Source organism: Lissotriton helveticus, chromosome 3_1, assembly GCF_964261635.1.
Source record: "Lissotriton helveticus chromosome 3_1, aLisHel1.1, whole genome shotgun sequence".
Taxonomy (NCBI): Eukaryota; Metazoa; Chordata; class Amphibia; order Caudata; family Salamandridae; genus Lissotriton; species Lissotriton helveticus.
The window spans coordinates 1,405,069,456-1,405,086,048 of NC_136061.1; the positions used below are offsets into that span (position 1 = coordinate 1,405,069,456).

At 42.3% G+C, this 16,593-nt stretch overlaps 1 protein-coding gene across 1 annotated transcript in view; it reads right to left on the bottom strand.

The window, feature by feature from the left end:
- MUC13 (mucin 13, cell surface associated) overlaps nucleotides 1–16,593 on the bottom strand; it is a 774,931-nt gene that overhangs the window by 611,523 nt on the left and 146,815 nt on the right. Inside the window, exon 4 of the mRNA XM_078682060.1 lies at nucleotides 9,096–9,140. Within this exon, the coding sequence (XP_078538186.1) occupies nucleotides 9,096–9,140 (45 nt within the window). The remainder of the gene's footprint in view (nucleotides 1–9,095; nucleotides 9,141–16,593) is intronic.

Genomic DNA, 16,593 nt, shown 5'->3' on the forward strand with positions numbered 1-16,593 from the left:
AAAGATAACCCAAGTATTTGCAGAAGAGGTAAAATGTACTTCTTTAGATTCATTTCTTGCCAAGGCAACTACAGTTATAGATAGAAAGATTCCTTTTACTAAAAAAATAATTTCAATGGGCCCAGTGGAGGATGATAGGGGGCTATTACCACATGTGAGTCCCAATGTGCATTCTCTGATAATCTAAGATGTAATCTCTAGTGTTATTTCACCTGTTTCTTTAATACCGCCTAATTTGACATCCGGGCATTTACCAAACTCTGTTCCCGCACTGGATATTGCACATAAAAATGAAAAGAGGTCCCGCTAAACCTTCTCCCACCAACATTGCCAAAAGACCCAGACAGGCAAAGACAATCTTGTTAGCATCAGTTACTCTACCCTGGACAAATGATATACCACCAAAGACCCCAAATTGGGACGAGCTTTTTGATAAAATCTCATCACTACTACTCCCAATTTTCCAACGTCTAGAGTCTATCAAAATGGCAATAAAAAAAGAGTTAGAAGTCAAAACCCCCCACTATCTCTAAGGCGAATGAGATGTAGATACTATCCCCCAAGGTGCAACCAAAAGCTTGCACATAGCCACCTAGAGCAAATTTTCTTACAGGCCAAAATGGCTGTAACGGGTCGAGCTACCTCTCTCCCACTGGCCACGAAGTCCAAATTACACCATCACTGATTCCGTTGACTGATGACACTCAATCTTATCCCGCTACTGCTATTATGCTCCCTGCAGAGACAGTGTTCGATACAACAAGACAGAGCCCCAAACGGGACCAGTGGCTGCCTAATGTATCCACAAGTTGGGATGGTATCTCTACCAATAGGCAGGAAGATTTTACTGGGTCGAGTCTGGACCTACCGCCAGCAGCTTGCCCTAAGTAAAAATTCTGGCTCATACCCCTGAGTTAAAAAGTACCCAAAAAGAAACAACTGATCAGCTGATCCTTAAAGCACGCCATTGGATCAATAAGCATACAGATGACCGAGTGGATGGACAAACTAAAATCCTAATGACGAGAAAGGTGGCTTGGGTGGGAAAATCTGTCAAATTAATCAGGGAGGACTGTGTTGTTTTAACTCTTAAATCACATTCTATGGCTCAGAACCTTCTAAAATTATTCCCCAAAACTCCAACTCAGTATCCCAGATGTTTGTCCTGCCGTTAGGTTTTTTCTATCAACCAGTAAACCAACCGCTCAGGCAAAGGGGATTCAGGGACTCAGCCAGAGTTCCTTATTCAATGGATAATCAATTCCACATGACACATGGTAAATGTAAATGTAAATGTAAATGTATTTATATAGCGCAAATCACCGAGCGGTTTCTAAGCGCTTGCTTAGGGAACCCGTCCTGGTATTCCCATGTGAGATAACCCCGGCAGGGTATCCGCAAGGTGAAAGCCAGGCATCCCGCCGCGAGGGGCCGTTGTGGAGATTAAGCAAGCTATTGCCCAGAGTCGCAGAGTGTGAACCCGTGAATCGAGTAGGCACCGGAGCGAGAATTGTCGAGTCCATGGACATTTTAGGACTCAAGACCCCGCCGAGCCGGGGATTGAACCCTGGTCCCGGGCTGACCTCTGTTTCCAGGTCTGCCTCCTCTAACCAGTGAGCCACACTTCTCCACATGGTGTCAGCCCCATACTCAACAGCAATCGTTTCACTGTACTCACAGATGTAGACGCTTGCGATTAACATACAACTCAGGAGGTGACTCGTAATGCAGTAACCAGAGACCCTATGGAGGGGATAGAGTCTCAAATTCAATCTTCGGAGAGTAAAGATGATTCCAAATAATTATTTGGAATATTGCAGACCTTGGCCAAAAATTGTTAGACCATGAGTGGAACAAGTATATATTTACCGTTGACCAAATCTGTCTTCAAGAGACCTGGAAAACAGGTCCCATCTATTTAAACGGTTACTGAACATTCAACACCCTTGCCATTGCGTCAAATTCAGGGCGGCATCTTGACACTTCTAAAAAAATACCCTGAGATTCGAAGTTTTATCTTCCCACAATGATTCCCCATATTACAATATAATATATTTTAAAGACCCAGGTGGTAATTCTGTATTTGTTATAAACTATTATGATATCAATTTTGGAGGAGATTTGTTCAAGACTGCAGATCTACTTGAACGGAATATTAAGGCATCATTTAATAAGTGCAAGAATATGCCTAGTGTTCTATGGATGGGTGATTTTAACGTCCATAGCTGTCTTTTTTCTTCGAATACGATATGGGATCCAAAATATAAGGATGGTCTAGACACTCCCCATTTTATGCATAACTTGTATGGTGATACACTTAATAGAATTATTATTGCAAGAGATCTAGAGATAATAAATCCTTTCTCTGAGACCACAGGCCAGCGCCATAAAACCTTTGGCTCTAGTACCAATGGCTCCACTATTGATTTTTGAATAGCGTCAGCCTCTAATAAAAGGTCCCTCAGAGACATTCAAATTAACTTTTCTTGTTTTAGTGATCATGCGGACATATCCTGCTATCTATTCTGGAAAGGGAATCATGCCAGCCAAACCACACACATGACAACTTTTGTATCAAGAAAAAACGTGATCGCACTGAAGTGGGGGAAAATCGATAAAGAAGAACATATCCCCTGGGTCGTAGCAAGCAGGTACAACAAAATTATGATTTGCCTTGACACAAACTGTGAACCCCTAGTGTTATGACTGCCTTTGAGCTAATTCTGTAGGATGTAAAAAACAATCTTAACAAAAACTGGCACAGCCCGAAATAAAAGGACCAGGGGTGGTTTGATCAACATTGTACCAAAACGTTATCAAACCTTCCCCTAGCCCTTAAGAGGGATTCGAGAGATGTGGCCCAGGTCAATCTTGTCTGTCAACAATATAAAATTGCAAGGAAGACTAGATTAAATATACTAAAGGAGGAAGCATGGGAACAAGTTTATCCGCCTACACCTCTAATAATTCCAGGGACTTTTGGGCAGTAATGAATGCCCCCTTTCTAAAGTCATCCCTAGACCCTAATTTAGACAATCATGTGGACGAGGATTCATGGGTGGCTCACTTTACAAAAATATTCAAAGGTAATAGCGGGGAATCTCGTTTTCCCCCGAAAGACAATATGTTAACCTCCAACCCTGCTCTTACCTTTAATCTCTCTGAGATCAGAGAATCCCTTTCCCAGTGCACTAGCAACAAGGCACTGGGCCTGGATGGGACCCTTATAGATTTATTTTTTCGAATGTCCAGATCTGTGGGGCCCAGTCCTCACCAATGTTTTTAATGTGATACCCATTGTGGGCCCACCGGAGTCATGACAGAAATCTATTTTAATACCTATTTTTAAAAAGTCCAATAAATTGGATCCAAAAAACTATAGGCCCATTTTGCTTTTGTACAGTACTGTGAAACTTATGGGCAGAGTCTTATTGAAAAGATTAGAGGATTGGGCGCCCACCAACAAGGTCTTGCTCCCGGTACAATATAGTTTTAAGAAGGACAAAGGCACCCAGGACCAGTGCCTACATTTGAGCTTGCTCTACCTGGCTTTCATGGACTTATCTGCAGCTATTGATTGCGTTGCCCATTGTCATCTATGGGGGATCATGAAGGAGACGGGTGTCGATGAAGCGATTATCTCCTTCATTAGACAGCTATATACGAGGGCTGTGGCTTGCGTCCATTATGGGAAGATGGGAGAGTGCACTAGATGGATCTCCATCAACAGGGGGTTCGGCAGGAGGGTGTTCTCACCCATTTTTTGTTCTCACTCTATACCAATGGAGGACAGACCCCCTCCTTCCATCGACATTGGATTTCCCTTCCATGAATAAGGTGCACATTCAAATATTACTCTAAGCTGACGTCGCAGTTTTATTTGCACGCACAGGAAGAGTCCTGCAAAAGTTATTAGAAACATATGTGAATTGTATGAAAAAACTGGACCTCCAAACGAACGAGGCAAAATCCTTCATCTTAGTGACAGGGTACAAAGCTAAGAAAGCCCCAACCCTTTATATTGCATATTGCAGGCTGGAAAATGGCTCAGACTGAGATGTTCTCCTACTAGGGGGTGACATTTGATAGGATGGCCACGTGGTCCCACATGGTGACTAATAGAGGGTTAATGCTGGAAAAAAGCATTAACGCTATATTCTCTTTTATTAAAAAACTGGGATCGAAACAGCTAAATATTGTTAAGAAAGTATATCTGGCAAAATCCCCTTCAGTGGCTTCTTATGGAGCTGGAGTATGGGGTCACATTAACCCAGTGGCAATCCAATCAATGGAAGACATTTTTTGGAAACAATTGGTGGGTCTTCCTAATGGATGCTCTAATTTTAATTTCCTTTTTGAGCTGGATGTCCCCTACATATCGGACCAGATAACCTTGGCACCAATTCTTTTATGGCACTCCTTATGGAGAAGAGAATCTGTTAATTTGATTGCCACGCATTAGAACAGATGCAGAGGATCCCGTGGATCATGTACGTAAAGAAAATTCTAATTGCCTTGGGATTGGGAACTATCTTTGAAACTCCTAACAAATGCTTGAGTATATAAAAAAAACAATAAAAACCTGTTTCCTATCCCTCATGTTTGAGATTAGGCTTAAAAACAATAGTGGTAAATACATGGCCTGAGCCTATCTTGATGGCCTGATCTTCAGTGAGGGACTACCTACATACCTGTCGATGGTGACAAACGAATATCATAGATTTATTTTAACTAGATTTCGTCTAAACCTTATTCCCTGCATATTGGGTTTTCCATCAGATACCTTCTCCATTCAAGCCTTACCGTGTTGTCCGTGGGATGGTGTTTCTTCCCAATCTGATTTGCACATTATTTTCTTTTGTAAATTTTATTCTGAACATCGTAAAAGATTTTTACTCCAGATTATGTGTAAACACAGATTTAAACAATGGCGCCCGGGACTGCTCTTTTTACGAATATTGACAGATCATTTAGTGTATTACTGTGTCGCGTCCTTTTTATATCTTTCTTTTAAGACTTGGAAATTGAACATTGGCTTGTAATGAATTATTAAGTCTTTTTAATGGCTTTAACGATTATTTAACCAAATATTTTTTCTTTTATGAAACTAATTATGTATGTTTGAACTTTTATGATTGGTATGAAACTGAACGAATAAAGTGATTTCTGATCTGATCTGACCGTGATTGGCACTTGTGCCTTTAGTCACTATTACTACCTAAATCCTTGGAATGTAATAGCTCTGGTTGTTCTGATAGGATTTTTGTAGTTCCAGTATAATTTTGTTCATTAAAATGTACTCTGTTCTTCTAAATTACTTTGAAATTTTTGCTTGTGTTTTCTTTTCACTTTGTTACTGTTTGTGTACTTTGCACATTGCCTCTAAGGTAAGCCTGACTGCTTTCGTGCTAAGCCATCAGAGAGGAGCCAGCTGTCTCAGGCCTTCAAGAGGTGGACACGTCTTTTGACCCTGGCTCATGTGCACTCTGGAGTGCCCTCCTGCTCCCTGAAGTTCCACCATGTCACAAACTATGTCAGAGAAGCAGTCTCCTCTTAAGGCACTTTTCTCTACCCTAGGTCTGGGGGCACAGTAGGAAGTGGCCTTGCCAGACTTTCTGCCCTTCCTCTTGCTACTAGAACCTTGAGCCATGGTGCCAGGCTCCAAGGTCCCTTGGCAATTCCTTAGCGACTCATGTGCTCTTGCTGGGACATAGGCTCTCTCAGTGAGACCCAGCATTGCTGCATGAGTCGTTCTCACCATCTCTGCCCAGGTACATGTTTTGAGGTCACTGCCCAGCAGACAGCCTACTGGGATGAGAGGGGACAGAGCTACTTGAGATGGGATCGTAACCCCTCCCTATTCAAAGTCTACCATTACTATGGGTGTTATTTCATAACCTTGTCAGAGTTTACGATCTGGTGCACCTCATCTGGTATGATATGTCAGTCATGGGGAAGCAAGCTTAGCCATCACCAAGGTGATGCTGGCACCTGTATTCCTCATGGCCTGGACATCAATCCAATTGATTCCTGCACACTGCCTGTATTTCTCCATGCTTTCAGGCCAGTGGGCCAAGGGCTAATTTTTCACCTCACATATGGAGACTAGGTGGCCTCGGTGTACCCCTTACAATTTCCAGGGACAGCCTCCAACCCCATCTTTTCACTTTCAGTGCCTTTGGGAGGGTCACCGGTGGGTAACGTTTTGGTGCACATAGTATCTCTCTTCTTGTGCCCCGACTATTTAAAACTGTAGCACACCACTAATCTTTCTAGCGTCAAACTTCTTTTCCAGGTACCCCTCCCCTTTGAATGGGATGTGACTCTTTGGGAGTTTGTGACTATTTATTTTTGACCCCTTCTTTACCCTGAAGGGGAGGCTGCCCTCCTTTCTTGGGATCACCACCTTGGGACTTTTTGGGCACTCTAGTGCGCACCCAATTAACAGCTATTTTCCCTAGTTCTTTAGGACTAAATAATCTAGAATCCATCTGATACTGGAGTAACTTCTCTGAGGTACAATTTGTAAGTATGTGTTTTTTTATAACTAACGTGTAGAGCAACTCATAGGTATCTGCCTAGACTTCCAGTGACTTCACAGAAGCATTCACAAAGTCCATTCATATCTGAGTTGAACCTTTCTGTGAATTTCTAAACTTCTGTCTGTACCAAACAGCTCAGTGAGTGCCTTCATATGTGAATATGACTCTGACAAATAATCTTCCAGTGTCAGCAGCTTAACCCTCCCCTCTAATGGAACTAGTTCCCACAATAAGGATCCCCAGTGGTGGCCACCTACCATTATCATCCTGAGATCCCTCTCATAATATGCTACCATTTGTGCATATCATTCGCCTCTACGAACTTTAGAACAGTAACCTTGGGTGACCTGGGATCATAGGTACTCCCTACCTTCTATGTTAGACTGCCTTCTGAGGACTGGGTCTGGCCCTTAGGTGGTTTAGTTTTTAGGCAATAGAGAACAGGAAGGATGGGTACCTTTTTTGCTTTAGTTCCACCCCTAGCCTTACTTTGTTCAATATCTATCTTATTCCTCTCGCCTCTTTGATCGAGAGGAATACCCAAATTATCTTCTCCTTTGAGGCTTGTGAAACTCTTCTCTTTGATTCATTCAATACTTGCTAACTGCTGAGCTTGACTGGATGCATCAGAAACAGCTGATGTATGACACTGATAGGACGGAAATACTCTTTTTGGCACCCCGGTTCCTACCAACAGGTTGGCATGCTGGCAAGATGAAGCCCCTCCGCCAGCTTCATGTACAGAGGCGGCCAAGAAGTTAGGAGTTAAGTTTGCTGATCGATTAACTTTTCAATCTCAAATCAGCTCGGTGGTTGGAATGTGTTTTGGGCTCCTATGGACATTTTAAAACGTTTCTCTTTTTTCTGTTTTCCTTGCCAGGGAAACTGTTATCCAGGCTTTCATTACCTCCTGCCTAGATTATGACAGCGCGTTATATCTTGGACTTCCCAACCACGTCATTCGTAAGCTTCAAATAGTACAGAATACTGCGGCACGACTTCTATTGAATATTCCAGGGAAAGACAGGATTTCTAAGCACTTTTATTCTTTGCACTGGCTCCCTGTAAGGAAGAATCCTGTTAAAACATTGCTGCTGACTTTTCATGCTCTACAGAACACTAGTCCAAGTTACTTGGCTTGTTGAGTCCATTTCTACAGCCGCCAGGAATCTACAGTCCTTAAATCAGGCCTTGGCAAGTGTGCCAAGAATGAAGAGATGGGCGCTCTTTCTCTTTCTGGGTCCATCTGAATGGAATAAATCCCCCCCTGCACTTGAGTCAAGAGAGTTCGGAACTTACTTTCTTACAAAAGAGTAACGGGGAAATTATATATCTGGATAAAATACTCTGTATAGGATATAGTCTTCTTCAACTATTTCTCTCAACTCATGAATCTAACCTTCTTTGAGAATATGCTATATGGAAACTGACGGTCAATACTACTGGGCAATATAGCAAGGGTAAAAGTGGAAATGTATCGTACAGCTTTATTTTAATACAGAAAGATATGATGATGCAGCCAGGCCCTGAGTGACTATACCGATTATGTTGTTTTGTAGTCTTTCCATGCCCTTCATCACCAGTATTATGCCCTCTGTCACAGACTTACTGTTGGGCTTAAGGATGCAAATAAGAAACATACAGATACAGACCAAGCAATAATTTACAATAGCAGAACTAGGGCCTAGCAAACGTGTGCAATAGATTTTTTTGCTAAATTTCAGGCCATTTTCTGAAAAGTTTGCAAAATATGTGTATTGCACAAAATGCACTTCCCTGGTAACTTGCATGAATACTGAACAGGAGGACATAGCTCCTGTACGAAAGTGAAGCATGATGCCAGAAGGAGACTGATCTGTGAAAAACCATCTTTTGGCCCCAGTTTTATAGTTCCTGTAAAACATTTTCTGCCTAAACCACTCACCTGCAGAAACTTTGTGAAATTCGTGAGTTCTCGCTTTTCGTAATAAATGTTCGCTTGGGGATAAATTGAACTACTTCACCATCACACTCTAGGAATAAGACACCCTACTGCTCAAGGACAAGTAGTATCAGCGGCATGTAGAGTAAGCCAAGCATCGCTGCCCATGCACAGCTGATTATGAGAACAACCTTCAGCCCTGGATAGAGACTGCAGAGGACTTGAGAAAATCAAGTGCCTCTTGCTGGGTCTGTTGGTAAACCTGCTCTGTATTCTCTTGCTGCAGTGCAGCTACCATAGTAATGCTTCACTGGACAATTGATATAATGGGACCTGGAATGAAGGGGAGACTTTTGAAGGTAGAGGGAGCCAGGAACATAGAGGCACCTCAGAGAGAGATATAAAGAAAGAGTAAGAGTGATAAAGTAAAACATGTATACAGAAAGGGAGCAAAGAGTTTCATATCACAGAGAAAGGGGTAGGAGCCCCAAGGCTAGAGTGGTCCACACATGGAGGTGAAAACAAGCACATTGGAAAGATCACTGGTTTGAAAGCAGACAGCCTGAGTGAACGTATTTCTAAGCATATTCTTGTCATTATTGTGAACCATGCAAGTAGTTCTTATGCCTTACCTGTGGTCAGGGGCTCTGTACTTGTTACTGCCGAATTTGAATTCCCTGTAGAATGAAAAAGACCATTAAATGCTTTGTAATATACAATTAAGGTAACTCCAAGGCTGCCCACTAAACAATCCAGATAACAAAATATATGTTATAAATATCTGATTAGTTTTCATAAAACCTATTGCAAAACCACAAAGTAGGCAAACATCATATATGTTTATTGACATGATAAATAGGCCTTCATAAAATAATTTAAACCAACTCACAACACACTACAAGATTAACAACAACCGTGAAAGGTTATCAATGAGAAAAACATCTTACATAATAACATATGCAGGGTTAGAAAAACGAATAGCAATTTAATTTATTGTTTTTTCTAAAGTATAATGTGGAGATGTGAAATTGCACACACAACTATTAAAATTCAAGATTCATTAGAAACAACTTGAAAATGCTATAAGTATGTCCCTTACCTCTAATTAAAAAGAATCGCCACAGCAATGTATTTATTTTTCTTTATTTACCGAGTTTTGTATAGCCTGAACTTGACCCGAAGGTGTGAGAGCACTTGACGGAATTTGCATGGCAGCACTTACATGGGTTACATTTGGAGTAAATATAAATACATAGTGACCGTATGTAAACGAAGTCTACAAAAGACATTAGGATAAGTTGATGATACAGATTTGAGGTAGATACGGTGCATGTGTGTGTATATGCATATATATATATATATATATATATAAATATATATATATATGCTCCCTGTCCCACTGAAGGTCAAGGCACTCGCGGGTGGGTGCGGTATGCGGTAGTGGGGGCCCGCAACAACACGGCGCTCAGCTCCAGAGAATCCCCCTCAGAAGAACCGCACACGTGAAACCAAAAGTTTTCGGTGCTCACACCATCATCGTTTATTTACAGAGCTAACAGACGCGTTTCAGCATCAAGCCTTCGTCAGTGTTAGTTACGCTTTGCATGTTATGCTGGGTATTAATGCAGTCAAATTTTTATATATATATATATATATATATATATATATATATATATATATATATATGTATATATATTACCTACTGGCGATAGCCAGTAGGTATATATAGTTAGGATTGTTTTCCATAGGGAAAGCGCAACATTCTATTGGGAATAACTTTGGCGCCGGTTGAGGAATCTTCCTGAAATTTTCCTTAACTTTGCCTCGCGGCGCTCCGGTCCTTCCCTGAAAGTTTGGAGGGGATTCGTCAAGCGGGGGCCGAGATAAAAGGGGGGTCCCAAAACGTGTTTTCCCCATGTTAATTTCCATAGGGCGGTTGGACTCACTTTTAGCCCGAACGGCTGAATGGTTTTCTACCAAACTTGGCAAAATTGTAGGGACTGGTAGCCCGATGTGCCTTTGCTATGTCTCAAGATATGTGCTCCAGTGGTTTTTACGAAAATTAACTTTGAAAAAATATATATTGGGATACATTGGGCTATATATATGTTAGAGCCCAAATGTAGCCCAATGTAGCCCAATGTAGCCCAATGTAGCCCAAAGATGACCACCAGAGACAAAAAAAAACAAATTTAGCCCAAATATCAGCCAGATGTAGCCCAACTATAGCCCAATGACAGAATGTCCCAGAGTGTTCTAAAGAACAACTAGAGCGCTAACAGTCTTACTTATGACAAAAGTATGGCACACCTGAAGTCATCTTGATTGGAATAAAGTGTTAACACTTAAAACATTTAATTTGCAAAGGAACAAAATGAGGGGGTTCATTTTGCCATAGAAATTATGATCAGTGCTGAAGAAAGAAAAATTAGGGCACATTTTGAGTGACTTCTCAAATCCTCTTATATTTCATTAAAAAAATTCTGATATGCAGTCTCCCAAGATGGCCACCAGAGACAAAAGAGCCTGTGCTTAAAAACTCTGTTAGCAAAGCAGGCATTTGAGATTTTAAAAATAGTTAGGATTGTTTTCCATAGGGAAATCGCAACATTCTATTGGGAATAACTTTGGCGCAGGTTGAGGAATCTTCCTGAAATTTTCCTTAACTTTGCCTCGCGGTGCTGCGGTCCTTCCCTGAAAGTTTGGGGGGGATTCATCAAGCGGGGGCCGAGATAAAAGGGGGGTCCCAAAACGTGTTTTCCCCATGTTAATTTCCATGGGGCGGTTGGACTCACTTTTAGCCCGAACGGCTGAATGGTTTTCCACCAAACTTGGCAAAATTGTAGGGACTGGTAGCCCGATGTGCCTTTGCTATGTCTCAAGATATGTGCTCCAGAGGATTTTGAGTAATTTAGGTTCAAAAAAATATATATATCTATAGGCGCGCCCCGGTACGCCCACCGGGGCGCGCACCTGGCGCGCTACGCGAGAAAGCGAGCGGAAAGCTGATTGGCTCTCAGGTGTCTGTCAACATTCCAAACAGTCCTGAGCGGCTGCCATCTTGTGTCTCGGTAGGATCGAGACACAAGAGGTGGCAAAAACAAAGGGGGAAATGACCATAACGGGGCAGGGTAGACCCCCCCTGACCCTCTAGGTTTGATGTGGGGGCTATAAAAGGGCCCCGCGGGGAAATGTTTTTTTTTTTTTTTTTTCGCGGGGGGAGCGCCCGGTACGCGCACCTGGGAGCGTACCGGGGAGCGTACCAATGGTTTGCATGATTAAATACATATATTTGAACCTTTCACAATCATGTCACCTGTGTTACCTCAGATTAGGAAGCAGATTGTGCTTCTTTCTTGTTGGTTTGTGTCATGTTTTTGATAATGCTTGGTATCAACATTTGCAAGATAGAGGAATTGTATTTTGTGAAATAGTAAGGTTTCTGTAGTGAAATTGAATCCTTGTACATAGGACCTGCGGCCTGCTTCTAAAATGTTATTTAAAAAATGATTTTAGGGCAAATGAATGGCTTTTACATTTTTGAGAAGGAATAAATAGTGTCTGCATGATTAAATAAATATATTTCAACCTTTCACAATCACGTCACCTGTGTTACCTCAGATTAGGAATCAGATTGAGCTTCTTTCTTGTTGGTTTGTGTCATGTTTTTTGATAAAGCTTGGTATCAACATTTGCAAGATAGAGGAATTGTATTTTGTAAAATAGTAATGTTTCACTAGTGAAATTGAATGCTTGTATATAGGATCTGCGCACTGTTTATTAAATGTTATTTAATAAACGATTTTGGGGCAAATGAATGGCTTTTCCATTTTTGAGAAGGAATAAATAGTGTCTGCAAGATTAAATAAATATATTTGAACCTTTTACAATCATGTCACCTGTGTTTCCTCTGATTAGGAAGTAGATTGTGCAGATGAGGTGAGGTATGTCCAGGGGTGCAAAGGAGGTGAGGCCTGTGTCCATGAGTGCAGTGGAGAGGACTCACCTCCTCTGACCCTTGGACAAGACTCACCTCCTCTGTGCCCCCTGGACAGGCCTCAATGTATTGGGTATAATTGATGGTAACAGGGTGCAGATGAGGTGAGGTCAGACACTCACCTTCTTTCAGTCCCCCTACTTCACTTCCCTTCTCCTCTCGTCCCTTTCTGTGCTTTCTCACTCATTTTCTTCTCGTTTATCAATGCACTCCACTTCACTTACTCTTTTTCATTTTTTTAGGAACACAGCTCTTTGATGAGAATTGGAGGTAGTTCTGAAAAATAACTTTTTTTTTCTTCTTTTTTTCTTTTTTTAGAACAAAAACAAAAACAGGGAATGGGAAACTGCTCAACAGGAGCAAAAAAACAAAACAAAATTAGGGCTGGTAACGGCAGCGATGGTTATCCAATGCTCGAACCATGAGCAGAACACTTTGTTCCCCATAGCAAAGTAGCTTATCGCAATTATCTGCATTTAATAACGCCTTTATTAAAAGCAGGCTGGATGTTGGGAATCTGCTCTTGTGATTGCTTCCTCCCTGATGCAGTTTGTCGTCCGGTTGAAGTAGAGGCCCCATCACTGCGAGCCTCTTGTGCCAGAGCCCTGACAATTTCCCGGGCAAAATTCTGGGGGTGCCTTCTCTCGACATGTCCAATCATTGTGGAGTTTCCAAATGAATATTTCTTTGTGGGGTCACCCCGTGACAGGACAGTGTGACAAATCCTGCACTCCACCTTTGGAGCATTTACTTTTTTCTGATCAGTTGGAATGGAAAAAACTTCCATATGAAGTGTTCTTTTATCTTCGGCTGAGGAACTTCTTCATCAAGAAATCCCTCTGTGTCATCTTCACTGCTGGATGCTCTGGCAGCCATGGTAATCCAAGATAGTAATCCAACAAAGACCCGAGAGCAAAAAGAGAGGTCTTGCAGTCACAAAAGTGAAAGAAGAAGTGAAGGAAATGGGTGGGGATTTAATTCTTTGTAAAAAAAAACTGTTAGGAACCAATGAAAAGAGTTATTTTAAGGTCACATGACTTGACGCGCTTACGCTACGCGCACCGGAGCGCTTCCGAGGGGCGCTCACGTGGCGCGAACGTAGGCGCTTCCGGGGGCGCTCACGCGGCGCATACGTAGGCGCTTCCGGGTCGCTTACGCTGTGCGTCATAAGACGCATCTCGCGGCTACGCGATACGTCACGATGATGTTTTCGTTCGCGGCAATAGCGCTAACGGGACGCTTACCAGTACGTGCACCAGGGCGCGCCGCAAGACTGCGCTTACCGGTGAGCGCTCCGGTATGCGCACCGGGAGCGCTCCAGGGCAAAAAAAAAAAAATATATATATATATATGTTATGTTATGTTATGTTATGTTACGGGTTTGTTGAGCGCGAAAGCTGCCCCAGCAACGGGGCGTCCCGGCGCTGAGAAACCATAGCATATCCAACTGGGAGGTGGTAGGGGGAGCGGAGGCTTACAGTAATGGGAACAGGTGAGTTTTTATTGCTTTGCGAAAAGTGGCCAAGTTGTCAAGGCGGCGGATATTCAGGGGAAGGGAGTTCCAGAGTTTAGCTCCCAATAGCCGGAAAGAGCGACCCCCGACACGGCAGAGTTTCGTGCGGGGGACCACTACTAAGTGTTGACCCAAGGAGCGAAGATTGCGCTGGGGGATGTAGGGTGTTAGAGGCGGACGGAGGAGTTCAGGGCCATCGGTTTTGAGGATTTTAAAGGCAGTGGTAAGAAATAGTATTACATAAATATACAATATAGGATTCATTATAAAATAGAAATTAGCTATTAAAAAACCTATGAAATTCACTGAAACAACCATAGGTTTCACACCAGTTATAGTTAGGAATTAGCATTTAGAAAACCTAATAAATTCACTGAAAAAACCATAGGTTTCACACCAGTTATAGTTAGCTGGAAATTTTACTCGCATAAAACCATTGAAATTCCCACGTTATAGTTAGTTGGACTGACTATAACTTGTGCGTGCAATGCACTGCTGATGACATCACATATTACATCACTCATGACATGGTCCCCTTGGCACCTTTTGGGGATTCCTTGGGAGTTTCTGATTTTTTAATTTTGACCCCTTCTTTCCCCTGAAAGGGGGGGCTGCCCTCCTTTCTTGTGATCACCACCTTGGGACTTTTTGGGCATCATTGTGCGTACCCAATTAACACATATTTTTACTAGATCTCTAAGACTTCATCATTAATAACCCATTAGATACTTGAGTAACTTCTCAGAGGTACAATTTGTAAGTATGTGTTTTTTTTATGACTAAAGTGTAGAGCGCCTTTTAGGTATCTGCCTGACTACCTTTCATCCAGCCTTCCTGTAACTTCACAGAAGCAGATACAAAGTCCACTCATATCTGAATTGAACTCTTGTGTGTATTTCTACAATTCTGTCTGTACTCTTCAGGGATTCGACCAAACAGCTCAATGAGTGCCTCCTTCATATGTGAATATGACTGCCAAATCATCTTCCAGTCTCAGCAGCTTAACCCACCCCACTAATGGAACTAGTTCCCACAATAAGGACCCCCTCTGGCGGCCACCCACCTCATCATCCCTCTCATAATACAATACCATTTGGGCATATCCTCTCCCTCTACATACTTTGGAATAGTAACCTAGGGTGACCTGGGATCATAGGTACCCCCTACCTTCTTTGTTGGACCGCCTTCTGAGAAATGGAGTAAAGGGGCTGGCCCTTAAGTGATTTACCTTTTAGGCAATAGAGAACAGGAAGGATGGTTAACTCCTTTTACTTTTTCTCCACCCTTAGCCTTACTTTGTCCAATATCTATCTTACCCCTCTCACCTCTTTGGATGAGTGATGTTGCTCCAAGATCATATCATATGCAGATGATACCCAAATTATCTGCTCCTTTGCAGCTTGTGAAAATCTTGTGAATCATTCAATTCTTGCCTAACTACTGAGCTTGACTGGATGCAAGAGAAACAGCTGATGTATAACACTAATAGGACAGAAATACTATTTCTTGGCACCCGGTTCCAACCAACAGGTTGGCATGCTGGCCAAATGCAGCCCTTCCGCCAGCTTCTTGTACAGAGGTGGCCAAGAACTTAGGAGTTAAGTATGATAATCGATTCACTTTTCAACTCAAATCAGCTCGGGGGTTGGAATGTGTTTTGGGCTTCTATGGGCATTTAACACCTTGGCTGCGCGGCCGATTTTGCGGAAGTACGGCATTTCCGCAAAACGGGCGGGGGTCGCGTCGGCCATTGGCCGACGGCAGCACCAGTGAGGTAGCGTAGCCGTTGGCCAATGGCCAACGGCAGCATGGAAGAGGTTAAAAAGTTTACATTTTTCTGTCACTTCCTGCAGGAAAACTGTTATTCTGGCTCTCATTACCTCCCGCTTAGATTATGAAAATGCATTATGTCTTGGGCTTATGGACTACACCATTCATAAGCTTCAGGTGGTACAGAATACAGCACGACTTTTATTGAATATTCCTGGGAAAGCCAGGGTTTCTAAGCACTTTCATTCTTTGCACTGGCTCCCTGTAAGGAAGAAAAACCTGTTCAAAATACTGCGTCTGACTTTTCATGCTCTACAGAACACTAGTCCAAGTTGCTTGGCTTGTCGAGTCCCTTTCTACAGTCCTGCCAGGAATCAACTGTCCTCAAATCAGGTCTTGGCGAATGAAGACAGTAATGACTGATGGGTGCTCTTTCTCCATTCTAGGTCCATCTGAACGGAATAAACTCCCCCTGCACTTGAAGCAAGAGAGTTCAGAGCTTACTTTCTTCTAAAAGAGTAACTGGGAAATTGTATATCAGCAGTGATTTTCAGAATGAAATACTCTGTATGAGATATAGGGCCACATGCATCAAGCTAAAAACCGGTCGCAATCGGGCCGATTAGCAGAATTTGCCCCTTTGCTACCTGTATTTTTGCATATTTTTGCATCTGGGATGCATCATCCCAAATGCAAAAATCCCTATTTAAGGAATCGTAAAAATTCCGATTTTTTTAAATTGCAATTGCATTTAAGGAATCGCAAATTACGATTCCTTAAATGCAATGCATTAAAAATTTGCGATATCGTAGATAGGAATCGCAAATAATTGCCAATCTCAAGTTGATGG